The 16,916-nt window shown below is 38.1% G+C and overlaps 1 protein-coding gene across 3 annotated transcripts in view; it reads right to left on the bottom strand.

Moving 5' to 3' along the window:
* Nucleotides 1-4,544: 4,544 nt before the first annotated feature.
* Nucleotides 4,545-16,916, bottom strand: part of LOC119732454 (IQ motif and SEC7 domain-containing protein 1-like) — a 36,341-nt gene continuing 23,969 nt past the window's right edge. For 2 of the 3 annotated variants that reach the window (XM_038205978.1, XM_038205979.1), the window contains exons 6-14: nt 15,861-16,035; nt 15,325-15,464; nt 14,763-14,882; nt 14,189-14,285; nt 13,069-13,221; nt 11,347-11,379; nt 8,748-8,948; nt 7,991-8,037; nt 4,545-5,297 (exon numbers count right to left, since the gene is read on the bottom strand). In XM_038205978.1, coding sequence (XP_038061906.1) covers nt 5,145-5,297; nt 7,991-8,037; nt 8,748-8,948; nt 11,347-11,379; nt 13,069-13,221; nt 14,189-14,285; nt 14,763-14,882; nt 15,325-15,464; nt 15,861-16,035 — 1,119 coding nt within the window. In that variant the 3' untranslated portion in view covers nt 4,545-5,144. The remainder of the gene's footprint in view (nt 5,298-7,990; nt 8,038-8,747; nt 8,949-11,346; nt 11,380-13,068; nt 13,222-14,188; nt 14,286-14,762; nt 14,883-15,324; nt 15,465-15,860; nt 16,036-16,916) is intronic. The other variant, XM_038205980.1, reaches the window with a different exon arrangement.

The following is a 16,916-nucleotide window of genomic DNA, read 5'->3' as shown; positions in this document are numbered from 1 at the left end:
AGCTACGTGCACGCTGTCGTCACGTTTCAGCTTTCATCTACCACATACGTACGTGCAGCAAGCGTCTTGCGTTGTGTGGTGTGGTTTCAGAATTTTGCACATGTATCGCCCTGAAAAGCACCATATATTGGCTCTTTGTGTGCAGAATTGTCGGTTTTGAACAGCGCCCCCATCGACAGATGGTATCAGCCAGATGGTACCAGTGACTGCATTTCTACCTCCTGAGTTGATTCATGTAGCATTATGTTTTCCCCGAGGAAAAGCTAAGGGGAAGTGAAATGCACTAGGGCCTTGAAAAGACTTAAGATTTCAACTTAAACATTTTTTTTTCTAGTTGAGCCTCAATGACAACTGAAATGATGGAGATATTAAACACACAAGTGCAAGTCTCACTTAATGTTATTTCACTCTTAGGGCCACTGGACATAACATACTAGTAGTACATACGTTACAGAATTCATATATTACATGTACATGCACTCTGTGAAAAGCAAGTCACAATGTGCAACATAAATTGTACCAGACAATAATTCAAACAATCACTCGTTCATTTTTGAAAAGCACATTGTTTGTACTCAGAACCTCTATCTTGACCGAAGAAAATAGACTTAAAACAACTAAATTACTGAACAGTTATCACAGCATCCATGCATGGGAAGTAGGATAATTTGTACAAAATATAACCATACATTGTTACAATAAACCAAATCTATTCTCACAAAAACATCTGTACATTCATTAGTTTACAGTTTTCACAGTTGGCAAAAAATAACTTAGATTACTTGTGTTGCATTCTATAGTGAGATATTAAAAAACGTTCCAAGTCCGACATTTCACGTACAAATTTGGCGAGAATGTATTGTACATTTTTGTTATCTAGGTTACTTGTCTTTTTTTTCTGGTTAATATTATTATTTTTTTTTTTACTTTTAACCTGGCAAAGCCTTTTCACCTTAATAGAAAATAACCGTGTTTTTATCCACACACTATGTTAAGTTTGAATCCCTGACAAAATTGCGTTGATGAAGTTGGCAAGTATTCTTTGGGTTTCTTCATCGTTATACATCACTCCTCTTCCAACTTCCGTCCGTGCCCATTTAGGCTGACTGGAAGACTGGTTTGGACAAAGAACACGCATTCCTCCAGAACAGGAAACACAAATAGCGCCCCCCATTGTCTCCATCACCAAGAAAAGCTTTACAAGACATGCAGAAAGTGCTGCAAGCACAGTCATTCATTGGACCTACACTTCGTTTCTGTATACAGGTCACTGAATGTGATTGAACTGTGGACATCGATAATAATCCTCAATGTAATGATATTGCCATCTCTGTTTTGGAAAATAATTGACAAATTTCAAACCATCATAAAAACTGCTACTGCATAACATTGGGGACCTTATCTTTGGCAATCCTCATCACAAAAAGGGAGCACAATGGTGCTCACTTTCAATAATAATTGAAAAACATTTCAATTCAGTGCATGTGAAAACTAACTGTGCCAAAAAGTCCTCACAACTTGATAATTTGCAGGACACATTCCTAATGGTATTGGTCACAAACTCCAAATGATGCAAGACAGCAAATGCCCTAAAATATGTTACAATGTACAACATTAAATACAGCAACTATGTAACATGTGTTCTCTCTGACTAATGGATCCCATTGGATACTGGTAGGAAACATGTCTGTGATGAGACTTAATTCGCAATAGCATTTATTTTGCCCAAAGGAGAGAGTGAACTATTATATGTTCAAATTCCAATATTACTGGATGGTACATACAATATCAGGGATAGATAATTTCAATGCTTATGTCAGGTATAGTGATACATGTTTTTTAAGTTTTAACACTTGGGTAATAAAGTTACTGGTTTTTTTAACTGGTGTACATCACTGTCTAATGCATCTTAAACAATTTTGTCCATATTGAAACACTATAAGTCAACATGTATCTTATTTTTTTCTGTCTATGCGGTTGTTAGAAATTGATAAAATATGTATACATGTACATGTATATAATGACAAAGCATACAATTGCGGGGCAAACAGTAGTGTATACAAAATTGCATTCATTGAGCTGTGATATGCAATTTTTCCTGGCCTTGTTGCACTTAGTCCAGTGCATAGAGGAATTCTGTTTGCATGTTGTTTTGCATTATTGGTTGCAATAAAGAGTAAAATCTAGTGCATTTGAACTCATAAAGGCCATAAACAGTAGGGTCAAGATTGCAAAAACTTATTGTTAACATCACAGATCAAGTTTGAGTATTTATAGTACCGCAACAGGAGAAACTGTAACAATTATGTGTTTCACACAGATCCTGATGTGGATCCTGATCCATTCGGTTTTGGCTCAGATACTGATCAGCATCTCAGGGATCCTTCCAGAGAGGTGGATCAGTGTGAGAATCAAAACTGGTAACTAAGGAAACAATGTACAACGGTAACTGTCTCCATGTTTTCTTTTAGCTAGTCATGTGACTTAAGATCTGAATCAGGCGCAGTTCAGGTACTTGTTCCAAGGATCCGGATTTGGGTCCTACAAATGCGCCCAAAGTGAGCTTTTGACAAGATCTGTAATGAATTCAGGGCTTGATGACTTTTCCAAAACTAAACACTCAATAATGATTTATAGTTGGCGAGAAAACAAACGCAATCTTCTTGCTTAAATTAAAATTTTGGTACATGCACCTTGAAAAATGATCACATGTTGCTAAGGAGCTACCAACCAATGTTTATATTTCCACAAAAAGATCTCATTTGCTGGTAACAGATTAGAAAGTAGCACTTCTTTATATTATTGCTATAATACTAGCACCATTCAAACCAATGCAACAACTGCAGTTTCTGTAGGACCATGTCAAATAAAGAAAGCTACCAGCATAACTGAAATAAAGAATTCAACAAATCGCTTTCCCCCCATTTTTCCCATTTGCTTCCATTCTTGTCTGAGGCCCTTTAGTATAAATGTTGACTTTTTCCATCTCAAATGTCTGAAAGCTCAGTTATTAATTCATAAATTGCACAATTTTGTAAAAGTAAATGAATATACATAAACAAGTAAAACCATACAATATTTAAACTTTTTTTTATATTTTGCATAGCAGAAATGATTTTTTCAAACATAATTTTCTGAAACCATTTCCCTATGTGATCAATTTTTTTAAATATAATAAACATCATTTGAAATATATTGTCCAACACAATTAAACTAATAAAGACTTGAACTTTTATGTATTTCGTTTAAACAGGTGGACTTTTTTTTGGTATACAAACCAACATATTTGTCAATATGATTGATGTGTATAGCTAACCTACATTCCACCTGTATTTCTGATAAATGAAATTAATAACAAAAAAATACGATCATTTTATGATCTTTATATTTATCTTAAAATTTTTGTGGCAAAGTTGCAAATCCCAAGCTAGCAAACTAAATATCAAACCCTACATCATGTGCCATATACGAAAACCAAACTATAACAGCACAGAAACTAGACACAACTTATCTCTGGATAGCTATACACAATAGGATACACAAGCAAAACAATTCTAGTTTTCTTACTCAAAAAGTGCTGGACTTTTAGCTCCTTCTTAAAAATATATACGTATATATATCATGGATATTAATGTCCCAAAGGAAAATCTACCTAAACTATATTCTGAGTTGTTGCAATTGGGTTTTAGTGTGTTCATAACACTGGTTCAATAGCAAAACTGAACGCGCTTAATACCACATTTTTACTGTTTACCGAGACACAAATGAACAATGGGATGGAAGCTTCAAAGAAGTTACATAAGTTAAATATGAAGCAGAGTGGATGTGCAGAAACTATGTCAGATTTTGACAATCATGCCGCATCAATCATGCATGCAGGGACTCGTCTTGTTTTCCTTAAACCTTGCAAAAGCCAGAAAAGAAAACAACGCCCTCACTTGTTCATTGTTATAGTCATAAAGCAATTTGATTGGTCAGTACAATGACAAAATGTTACTTTTCAGATGTCACTGGCATATGCAAGATAGTCATATAGAGCTAGAATAAATGCAGTAAAAGAGGAAAAGCTTTGTCTTGCATAGATCAATGTGCACCTCCACATTCTCATGAGTCACACTTCATATGCCTGCTAGCAGTGTTGCAGTACTCATACTCATACTCAAGTACATTTCTTTCATACTCGTACTCATGGCAAAGTACTTGACTACACCACTGCCTTCTAGTATGCTAATATTGACTGCAATGAGTGGTACAATCAAATGATACCATTGTAAGGTGATCCATACCATATTGTATGTATATTCTCAAGCAAGAGTGGAGGGAAAATATAGCACTCCACGGATCTCTGAGTGAGGCTCTTTTTACTGTACCACACGTTAGAACAGTCAATATTTGCTTTGTATAAACACCTCACCTACAGATACACGGGACAGCTGATTATATACTCCCAATGCAAGACAATATCTATTCAATTTGTGTGTACTGAAATTCACTTGTTATTGCACTTCTGCAATTGCACTAGTCTTTTGGACAATAGGCGGTAGTACAGTAACAACAAGTGAAGCTTAAAGCATTATTCATACTTGCATAGGTTTGTCTGGGAAGCAAAAGCAGCTACCCTGCACACACGGCACACGCATGAGGCACGTAAACCAGTCAGTGCTACCAGGACAGCAGTACCCCATAATTAGCTCTGAAACCCTGAGCTATGCAACAATTGCACATGCAAGTCGGGTTGCTAGTGGTACCACACTGCAACCTTCAAGAATGACAGTATATACGCATTTCATGGGAGGGATGTTCCATGGAATTCCAATGAATTTCTTACAATGGAACTAATGAATTATGTATGGGTGTAACAGAACAAATACAACATGGTTCATTTCGGGTAAGTAGTGTATTACTTGTCCACGTTAGGAGCTATGGTAGTCCACATCAGCCCACCTTGGCACCAGTGATTTCACACTACCTCCTCTCACTCAGTGTAACTTGCCACTACTATTTCTCTGATCATGTTGCAATTTGTACAATACCATCAGCTGACACAATCTATGGGTGAGATGTTTAAGAGACTGGGCTCATGAAGAGCCAGTGCACATGCCTGGGGCTTAATGGCTTGTTACACCAGCGTGGAATAGACCACATCACGAGTCCGAGGTGTCGCTATTGCCTGCGGTGCTGAGGTCGAAGGTCGGTTGGGTGACTTTGTTGCGTCGTGTGCTGAAGACTGAACTGACGGGGTTGGTGCCGGTGCGGTTCTTTCTGGGGAGGGGCATTGTGGCGTTGATATCCAGGGTCTGTGTACAGGCAGAAATGCACAGAAAATTATTGTTAAAAAGATTACTTTTTGTTCCAAAATTTCATGTTGCAATTCTCAGGCAGTTGGGCATGTTTTCAAGTGCATAAAACAAAACCTGGAAATTTACATGCATTTTAATAGCATTCAGGTAAAATGCAACAACATTTTCCACATGAAATCCTCTGTATTACAAAAATACATGACCAATGCACCAACACAAAAACACGTATTTCAAGAAGCAATTAGGAAGAAACTACATTACTGCCATAGAGCTACACTGAATTACTAGAGTGCTGACTCGATGTACAAAGTGATGGCTGCTGGGCGCATCCATGTTTGTGCACAAACCTATGGAAAACTCAAACTTTTGTACGGCTATTTGCGTTTGTATTCTATTCAGGTGTGTTATTGAAGCTAATATGTTCAAAACTGAAATGCACATTAAAATGAGTGTTTCATTTGCTCTGCGCAAACAACACAAATGTGTGCACGTATCTGCTGCAGATGATTTTTGCTGTGACGTTTGTTAACCGTTAAAATGCGCTTAAGTTGCTTACGTATGTTGCACTTGCGCATTGCATTTAGAGTACACTTTCAAAATACACTCTATCTAATTTCATTATGTTCTACAAACAGTCTGTGTGCAAGATGGCATCAAGTATCTCCGCGCATAAGAATGAGGAGGTAGCGCTCTAGTAATTTACTATAGCTCTATGATTACTACAGACATGTATATATATGCAACCCTTATTAACACATGCAAGGGGAACAACTCTGACTAGATTTCTAGACATGAAAATCACTTGGTAACCTCTTACATGTACATTAGAAAGTACTCTAACCCTAACCCCCTTGAGTGAGTTACTAGGAACTTTCCTCACTCCTGCAACATCCAACACCATATGGTAGACTCAACACCCAAACTGTTGGACTCTGATTACGGTGGTACATGTACATGTATGCCTGACCCCATGTAGTACTCACTCCAACATAATAAAAAAAAAGAAAAAAAGATGCAGTTGGATTTTGAAGGGTTGGGGGTGGATAGGGTAAATACAACTGATTTCTAGAAGTACGCAGATCAACAAATGCAAATATTCTGTCCAATAGGTAGAATGGTATAGGACTATCACACATACATTGGTAAACATTGTGTCAATACATTTTAGGATACATGTACGTATAGTATTCAAAACTGCATCAGGGGAGAGAGATCAAGATAGCTCCAAAGTTATTTAGGTCTCCTGGAATCAAAGTTTCAATCATCTTTTCATTTGCTTATTAGTTGGCATTAAATCCAGCAAAGCCTGTGAAATTGGGGCCCTTTCAGTAGAACATGTGGAAGGAAACTACAGCTTTTATAAGTGGGAGGAAAGCCCGGAATGATCCTTCAGGGAAAACCCACAGAATCATGCAGTGATTGAAAACTCAATCCACATATTGGCCCCACGAGATTGGAACCCCGGTCACTGTGGTGGAAGGCAAGGAAAGTACCGCATGCTAACCTGATTCCTCCTGCTGTAAGATTGAAGGAAAGTAGACGGAAGTCAGGCAGATAGATTAAAGGTTCTAGACATCTTAACTATCGGTAAAAACGTTACCTGAACCAGCAACACTAAAGTGTATAATTCCAAATTTTGTGTAACATTATTACAAATCAGTGGAAGGCGTTACATTTGGGTGTTTTGGGAACCTACAAACCATGCATTTCTAGGAGATGGGAGAAGCGTATATCATACGAATAATGCTGCACAATCCTCCCCTTCTCCCTGAGACAGATTGGTTTAAGGTTTCTCGTTATTATACAGACATACAGACAGACAGACTTTTGCCATTTCATTCAACATTCCACATAATGCACGGACCAAGCATTTGTATCATTCAAGACATGAATAAAAACACTCACACAGCCACAATGCGCGTGATGGCCCACTAAATGGAGTGTGTGTTAAAGAGAGTGCAGAAAGGAAGAAAGCAGACACAAATGTGCATACATCAAATAGAAATCTCTCTCAATCTTTCACTGGGAAATGGAGTTTAAATCAATGTTATTCTAAAAACAAAGGGTTTCTCCAATGCAGGGGATAATGGCTGTCAACTCATATACCATATCTCTGCAATCTTGCAGCAAACAAATATATAAGGACGAATGTTCCTCTGTAAATTTTTATGACTGATTTATTTTTCAGTGCATTGGAATTCAGTACATGATGTCTGAAGTTATGTTCTGGAATTCCGTTTATGAATAACTTGCCTTTTACCCACCACCCCCAAGATACAATGTATATCCAATGTATATCACCAACACAGCATATGAGTTGTTCAGGGTGTGCTGTTACATGTATATGTCTGCATTAAGGATCTGTGCTTTTATAATGAAGATAGGAAAATGCCTGGAATTCTTTCTAATGCATGATATTTCTAAAATGTGCCCAACTCATTCACATATTGACCGAGAGTTGGTGATAGATTTTTCCTTTTACAAATTAAAATTTAATAAAAGATGTCACGGTTGCTAGAGAGCCTGAGGTAGCATTTAGAGACTGAGGAAAAATGCTACCATCAACTTCAAAATCAATCCTTTTTCTCAATTTTGTGTTATTATTTTGAAATAAAGAATGAATGCACACCTTATCAAATATCTTTACAAATAAAGAAAGAAGAGCACAGAGAATGTGACATAGTACATACCACTCCACTGTCTAAGGAACTAGCACTGTTCCTGTGATTCTTCTTGGCTGTTAACAGAAATCAAAAAAGGCAAATATTTCACATAATTTCAGGAATTCATGCAGATATCACACTTCAGTTTTTCTCACCAGATTTTACAATGAGATATAGAATCCTTATCTCAGGTGCTGCGAAGTCTCATTGCAATTCCCTTATGTTTTGTCATTTCGACAATGCTTCTCGTTTTATAACTTGAGTTTGGAGAAACAAACTAAAACAATAAAAACACTCATTCTCAGACAAATGGCTTAGAGGATGAAGTCATTACTTCAATACTTCTTTAGGAATGGATGTAATAGTACTTGAAAACAAGCATCAACCTCACAACATGTAAAAGGGGAATAATTCTAATAACAGTCCAAATGAACTTATTTCTGGTTGTGAACATTGTGAAAGAAGATCAAATTTGTAAATGAGACATGAGGTTTGTGTGTCCTCATAGAATGCAATCACCAACTATCAACACCTACGCCCTTTCAAATTATCTAAACTCTTTGTGTTTGACCCATAATCTCCCAGATGTCGAGAACCCCTTTCACTCTTGCAAGAATCTAACCTCGCCTCTACACGGGTCCAGTGCTCTCAACAGCCCCGGTTGGACCAGGGTTGACAGGCTTTACGCTCGGACCTGGCTCTACGCATGCTGGACTGGTGTTGATTTCAACACGGTGAGGTGAGACGATCCAGTGAACAGGCCTGTAGTTTCTTATCAACCTACCTGATGCTTCCTTCAGGTCCATGAGTGAGTTGGACAGTGCAGTCCTCTTCAAGGTACCACTGTCGCTAGCCTGTGGTGCTAATGAGTCCATGCTACCACTCAGGTTCTGTGTACTAGCAAAGCTCTCCGTATCCAGACCCAGTCCAGAGTCAGCTGTACTTGCCTGGCTCTTGCGCACAATCTTCTGCCTCTCTAGCTCAGCTGAAATACAAACGGAGAGAAAGAGGGTTGATAAGAACTTTTCCTTCTAAAACTGGAAAGCGATCTCCAGTTCACCAGAAAGTTAGTGATGCTTGAGTGTTTTTTAATTCAACTGCCAAGACACTGAAATTGAGTCTGTCATTTTATGTGACGCACATGTATATCAGGAATTATAGCATATACAGGCCAGTGTACATGTACTTCCAAATACCTTTTTTTATGGGTTATTGAAATGTTTTGGAGAGCAAAACTCAAAGATATTCATTGATTGTCGATATTCTTAAAAAATAATTTAAAAAAAATCTGAAAAAAAAAAACATTTTTGTGTTGGGCATAATGCCCTTTCCATCGCTTTATCTTATCACTAAAAAGTACAAAATAAATGATTGCTTTTAACAAAAAGGGATGATACAGCATTGAATTAAAGTTTACAATAACAGGCAAATTCTCTCACAAACACAAACACAAAATAACACAAAGGCATGCACACATAATATTACCTGTTGCATCAACGTTACAAAGGCACAAAAACAAGCATATAAATTTAATTCATGTTGTTGGCAGCAATGCGCTAAAACACACCCACGTCAAAGGAGACCTTTATCCAGCTCATATCGACCCTACAAGATTAAGACCAAGTTGCTAACACCCTATAACTATTCTAAAGACTATTATCCATTAAAGTTCTGACACATCTTTTCCAAGAAGAGCTCAGGAGGATAGTTGAAGGCTGCATGGCTGTGAGAAATGCTCAATGGTTACAATGCAATAAGGAAGGAAAAGCAAGACTGTGATCAGATGTTATGAATGGCAGCGATAGACAAAGCTCTGCTGGATGACTGCAAGCAGATGAGAAGCCAAGGTCATGGTTTGTGAAATGAAGGATTTGATCTGCCTATAGATGTTCATCAAGACACTCTGAGTATTTGAATGCCCTTTATGCAGCTTTAAAATCAACTGTCCTGTTATTCAATGCATGCAGCAACAAAGAATTTGATGAAATCAGTTGCCCCAAGGCCCAACCATCCATGTTTTCTTATAAATTGTCTGGACAATATGATGTTAAGCCCATTGACATAAATATTTAGGAAGAGGGTGTCTCCCCAATCGCTACTTTGTTGATGTCCCTAATCTGTGTCAAAAACGGTCACGTTAGTTAGTTCCATCTGAAACCATCCTCAGCATAGAGTGATGTTACAACCAAGCATGGCTGGTCTAAGCATAATCCAGGCTCAAGCTGTTAACAGCAAATTGGAACAACTCCTAGAAATCACACTTAACCATGAGTAAATCAACCAGCGAATCAAAGATCATGGCGTGATCAACAGGAAAGAATCAACTACAGGCAGGAAGTGGGAAAGGCATGATTCACTGTCTTTTCAAAGCACAACTCATACATCTTTTTTGTGTTCTGTAGGTATAGGGTAGTTTATGGCAAGGCTTTAAGGGCCGCATGAAGGTCCACCTTTTAAAGCTAGACTCAAATTGTTTCTAAAGAAGATTTGAGAAAGGAACAAAGAGAGAATTGACCAATCCAAGACATTTTGTCAATATCCAACATTTTTGCAAAATATGTGTGAAATGTGTCCACATGACGAACGCGTCTGGACCATGCAGCGTGGCTCTGGAGAGGTGTGTGTGTTGCTGCCCATGTACACAGTGCGTGGGGCTTAATACACACGGCTATTGGTGCATGATCAAGAATTTGGATCATTCTGATAACTTGTCTGCATTTATGCTTATATCTCAACCAATCTAAGACTTGTAAAGTGTCCTTTAATTTAAAAAAAAAAAATCAAAGGTGAGTAAATTTGACCCTCGTCAGGTAGTCAGGAACATGATGGAAAAATTATAATTTCTTTTGCTATTAACTAACCAGCTACCTGTATTAAAATGTTGGCGCTTAACTGAAGAAAAAAAAATGCTTATTGGTTCAAATTTGGAGACAAAATATATTACATGTTGGAGAGCAAAACATGCTTCTTTGCTTCCTGTACACGTGACGCAAATTGAGTTCTGCAGAGAGAATAACCACATGTGTTATATGAGAGTTGGTTATGGTAAAATACAGGAAATCTGTACCAAAAAAAACACCTCAGTCACTCCACAAAACTGGCACATTTTTAGTTGCCAGCAAATCCAACAGATGAATGCCCCATTCCCAATAGTGTTCCACAGCCCCCATTCGAGAATTGAAACGCCTTAGAATATTAGCAAACGTGTCGGGCTTCTCCTCTTAAGCTAGGAACACATGCATTAATACACCACAATTAGTACATATACAATACACCTCGTGCAACAACACAAACTGTTTGGACTTCCATATAGTAAGAGTGTGGGTAGCAATCAATACATAGCAATCATATGTTGGTGTCTTGCACCCAGGATACATACGTACCTTCCCAGGGACACATTTCCCTTGGGGGGTAAACTAAAGGAAGCATGGTAGAGGGGGAAGGCAAGAAAACAAAATGCAAAAGTAATTGACTGATTCCAATCAGGGTTGACAGGCTCAGGTCGTATCATGGGTGCACATTATTGGATGCAATCAGTGGGCTCATTCCATCAGAAAGCAAAGTCTAGGCATTGCACGGAGGCAGAAATACCACTGTGTTGTTCTTAAAGGTTCTACAATGAACAGGCCTAATTTCAGAAGTGTGCTCTGCCTGTTAGGCATTTGCACTTTCATAGAAGTTGTGATCAGGGTATTTGGTTGGAACTGAAACAACCATCTCCTGCCTACAGGGCAGATATTCTGAGCTTGTTGGGTGGCACAATCCTCTATTACCATGATTACAAGATTTAGTGATATCTAGAGCACTGTTTTGCATTGTTGGAAGGTAACTTCATATGAAAATAAACAATAATGACCAAATGCTTAATGAATACTGCATACTGTATGGAAAGACCCTGCCTACATGTATATTAACATTTCTTAACCTTATTAAAATATCAATGTTGTTACAAAGATCAGCTCAAAATGTTTTGCAAGTGCCAGTCGTCTTTTACCCAAAATCTCTCTGTTTCAGGGAAGGGGTACATAAAGTGGTCCCATGAACAAACTTAGCCATAAATTAAGTGCAGCACACCAAGACTATCGCAATAGCAATGTCACACTTAACATTTACTTTGAAGAGAATCAGTGAATTAGTTCTACACATATGCAGCCATACAGAATGCACTGGCTTCAGGACTGGTTGTATTACATTCATCTGAATTTGTTTTATCTGTTTAATCGTGCATTCTGGTTTTGCTAATGATGAAGTCACTGGGTGCATCTCACATGCCTCGTGCCAAGAAAGCTAACTTGAAAATCATAGAAAGAAGTCAGGGTTCCAGCTCTTCCACATAGTCCAAGCACAGTAACAATACATAGAATGTTAACAGAATAAATGTGTACACAGGACAGGATACCAATATAGTGATGCTGAGGTCAGACAAGGGAAAGCTACAATAACGGGTGTTGTAGTAGAATCCAAGGAATATCAAGGGTAAACTCAGGCCATTCAAGAAACAGAAATGACTGGTGATCAAATGCAAAGACTGTCAACAATGGTTAACAGTGTGATGTTATGTGACTAAGTTTATAATTGTTAGACTGCACAAGAAATGAGTATGCAGTGCAACAATGAGATGTGTTATTGCATCAGCATGCAGTTCATAACTATTGTTTAAGCAATTAACATGGTTGAACTGTACTTGAATTCAAACTCTGGTGATTTTTTTTACTTGAGCACACTTTTCAGAAATACTTATACTGCATATGCTGAATAGATGGACAGTTCAAATTAGTATAATTAAAAATTGCCAAAATTTGTGTAAAAACACAGTGCTGATTCTCATAGCACATGCTGTAATTGAGATAGACAAGCAAGCATCCCTACTACACCCATGGATGCAAATGCCAAATGAAAATGGATTTGAATAGGAAGCCTTTGAGGAAACACAGTGCATGGAACACCATTCCAAAGTCAACAGCATCCTCTGAATAAGGGCTGAATAGCGGCATGTTTCTTTAGGGGGGGGGGGGGAGAGATATTGGGCACAAATAATTCATAAGTATTGATGATCATGAATATTCATACTTGATGAATATTTGCATGTAAGAGTGTGTACTGACCTCCTATTCTAATGTCCTCCATCTCATTGACCTCTTGGACCGTCTCTCTCAGATCAGCCACAAATTTCATCTTCTCTTCCTGGGAGTTGGCACAGAAGGTGATGAGTGTACGGTTGTTCATGGCTGCTACCAGACGGATCCCATGGGGATAATCTACACAAGACAAAAAAATCCATTTTGAGGTAATACTACTACAATGTAGATGATGTCATTGCTAATCTTAGGATGAGGATAATCCAATCAAGTAATTTAATGACAATATCCAGTTAGAGGGTAATGAGGAATAACACTGTTGACTATGTCAAGACTGAAAGATAATTTAAATTAATACATTTTTCAGAGAAAATAATGTCACTGTTATTTTGTGAATGATCTATAAGGTTAGGACACTGACTATCTATTAACACTAAGTTTATAAAAAAAAATCTGTTAATTTTGGTACAAATAATATAGAGACAAACTAGCATCTGTCAACCATTCAGATAAAAGGGCATAATTAAACGCAAAATGAAAATCATATGCGAGTATTATTCTTTTCAAGGAGACCCAGATTTCAATCTGTTGTGATCTACATCAGTAAATGCATTGCCCAAGCTGAACAGATGGTCCATGCAGTTGAGATAAAAACCCACTTTCGATTAGTGAGAGTGAAGTGTTTCAGCCTTCCATTACTGATCTGTAGGGTCATTTAAATGCACTTCAAATATCCAGAATATGTCATTTAGAGCTCATTGAGTTGGGTTGTCTGGTGTAGGTATCACTTTACACATGCATGTCTGTCTGGGTTGCATGTTAGGAATTTGTCTGTACATGGGTACAGCAGGAGATATGAGCAAGATTTTTACGCTGATTATTTCGAGATGTTTCGGAGCATTATGCTCCTAAAAAAATGAGTACTGTTAGTTTACCTCCAGTGACAAAGGGGTACTTACTACTTGCCTTGTTTAAAGAACTTGTTTAAAGAAATTTATCTCGATAATTTACCTCTTCTTAGGTCAAACTGCTACTTCAACAAGACTTGCACATAATAATTAACAAGCCAAGAGCTGCATTTTAGTTTAGTGGAAAGTTGAGAACTTTTGATGTAAGATGTCCCTTTTACAAGAGAAAAGTCACTTACATTGTGAGGAGAAATCCAGCACGCAAGCAGTGTGCAATGGGAAGGCCTTCTTGAAGCCATAGATACTCCCGGTCTTCTTCTTGTACAGTTTAGTAACCTTCAGCAAAGAAGTTAACAAGCCGAGTGTTGGCCGTTACAACATCAAAAACACAATGAATATCAGAAAGCTTGCTTGGCTAATCATGGGAATATTGATCTGCTGCAATATTGTGTACATGTAGTGCAAGCCATGTGCACTAATCATGTGTTTCTTTAATAACGATTGTTGACTGCTGTGATGTGGGATTTCGTTTTTTTAACACCTGAGGGTTGCTTTGCGCCCCAATGGGGTAAAATTGGCATATCCTACATCACAGCAGTCAACAATTGTTTTGTAATATCATGCAAATAAGTCCAAAAGAAATGTTGCGGTTTGTGTTTTCTACATCTAAAAGAGCATATTGGTCTGGTTTCAGAGTCACCTTTTTAGCAGATGACAATGAAAGACCAAGGCCAACAATCATATACTTGTGCAAACTATCGTACAAATTAACCAATAGGTAGATGATGTTCAGATAAAGAGTTGGCTGCATACCATGAGCATATCATTGAAGAGAAAGACATGTCTGGGATGCTTCTTGTCTTTCTTGGTGGGATCGTAGACCTCTGACAAGCTGCAATCACGGACTAGACGACGATGAGGTTCAGCTAGGATCTGGAGGGAAGAAACAAAGCAAAGTTCTTAAACCTCTGTTGTGGTGCAGCAATCCAGCCATGAAGTGGAGTATTTTTCAACCAAGGTCTGTAGCTGGGAATTCAGGGCTTGTCCAACCGAAGTGTACCATGCATGCACGTGCTCATGTGCAGCTTGAACAAGCAGTGTGGCATTGGGAAGATGCTGTGGCCCATATGCAAAGTGGGCAGGGCTTGTGTTGTGACCAAAACCAGAATGCTCCATTGCCAACATCACAAAGAAATCAAGAACATTGCCTTTTGTTACATACGGATTGTATGTCCTTCTCATTTGTTTGACTTTTAGGGATAGAAAAGGCTAAGAGTCCAGCTTGAAATGCAATGACACAGCTGCATAAGTGGATAAGTTAAAGAAGGAAATTATTGGTGTAGGAAGGCAATCTGGTGTTTGTTGCCGTACATACCGGTCTATTGCCAGTGATATTCTGTTCAATCTTGAAGACGATACTTGTATGGTCCATTCCTGGCTGGAAAGGATGTTGCCGGATGCGATTGTAGATACCATGAAGAAGCTCAGGATCAATATCACAGCCATCGTCAATACCTAGAAACAGAACCAACACGTTACAAAGTCTGGCACTCTTTTTCACCAAGGGTAAAAGTTGGACGTCCAAAAGTTTAGTACGTCCATACGCACTGGCAAGACTGTTGCAAGTTTACATGAAGGGCTGAATTTACGTGCCACAGGGATAAAAATACCATGTCCTTGTGCATTTTCGGAAAGGGTTGCATACTCTGTTAGTAATTGTTCTATTATGCAGCTGCCCACATAATATGAAAGTTGGTGATGTTGAGCCCAATTTTAGTTCAGCGAGGCATAGTGAAATTTGTTCCTTTGAGAAAACATTCAATGCTCTACATTTTCATGTCAACTTACTTGAAGTTATAACGGGTCTTTAGGTCTCTGAAAACACATGTTCTGACTATTTGGGTCACTTACCACTGAGGTTTTTCAAGAAATCCTGGAGCTTCATGCGTCTCTCTGGCTTGTTATTGGGACTATGCAGATCAGTATTCAGCATGATGATGGCAAACGCTAAGATGAAGATTGTATCTGGTTTCTGAAAGGCCCTGGTCACATCACCATTGCAGATACAATATCGCTGAGCAAAGGCCTAGGTTATAAACAAGCAAAGAAAGATTGATGTGGTTCTGTACATACATCAAACCACTGCACTAGAAAATATTAAGGGGCCTGTTATGACCTCAAAATAATGCTTTTGCAAATTCTTTGTTTATGTGGGATCTGGCCATACTGTAATTCTATGAATATAAAAAACTACGGTACAAAACCTGAATGCAAAGATAAAAACTTAGTTAAGCCCTTTCTATCTGCTACAATGTTATTCTATGTTAAAGAAGGTGTGTATTACATATTTTTTTATATGTAGGTTTGTTATACAAGCTTGAAGATCTTAAGTTTTTTGGGTTAAAATATTAAATAGAGTTACTTCTCAGCCATCCTTTGGTTTGCAACTTAGCTTCACTGCAAGGTTTCTACAAGAACAGAATACTGCAATCAAAACTTTGAACTGGACAATTATAAAAGATTTAGATCAAATTGGTGACTTAGTGTCTCTCTGTCACGCCAACAGCCACTGACAAAACTCTGAAAGACAATATGGATATTAGATATAAGCCAGTGTGAGAAATGGCTTGTGGTATAAAGGAAAATGTTAATACTCGATGGATGAGAGAGCAAAAAGAATCATCAGATTGAGTTTTGGAAAACTGATACATTGTTTGGCTGGTGCCAGTATCTGTAATTATTAGTGTTCATTAATCTATACACCGGGTAGGTGCCAACATGACTCATTCAACATAAGCGTCAGATACAATCCTTTGCATAAGCCTGTACTTGGCTGAGGTTTACCAAAGGGAAATGGGATTGTGTGGTATACCATGGTATTAACGTGGGAAATGTCATTGGTTGAGGACAGTTCATGTGACATACATGTGGTTCAGAGGTTCATGTTTGACGACCTGACCGACTCAG

The sequence above is a fragment of the Patiria miniata genome, unplaced genomic scaffold (genome assembly GCF_015706575.1).
Source record: "Patiria miniata isolate m_02_andy unplaced genomic scaffold, ASM1570657v1 HiC_scaffold_24, whole genome shotgun sequence".
NCBI lineage: Eukaryota > Metazoa > Echinodermata > Asteroidea > Valvatida > Asterinidae > Patiria > Patiria miniata.
The sequence above is the reverse complement of the archived record's forward strand: the minus strand, read 5'-3'. Positions and strand labels throughout refer to the sequence as shown.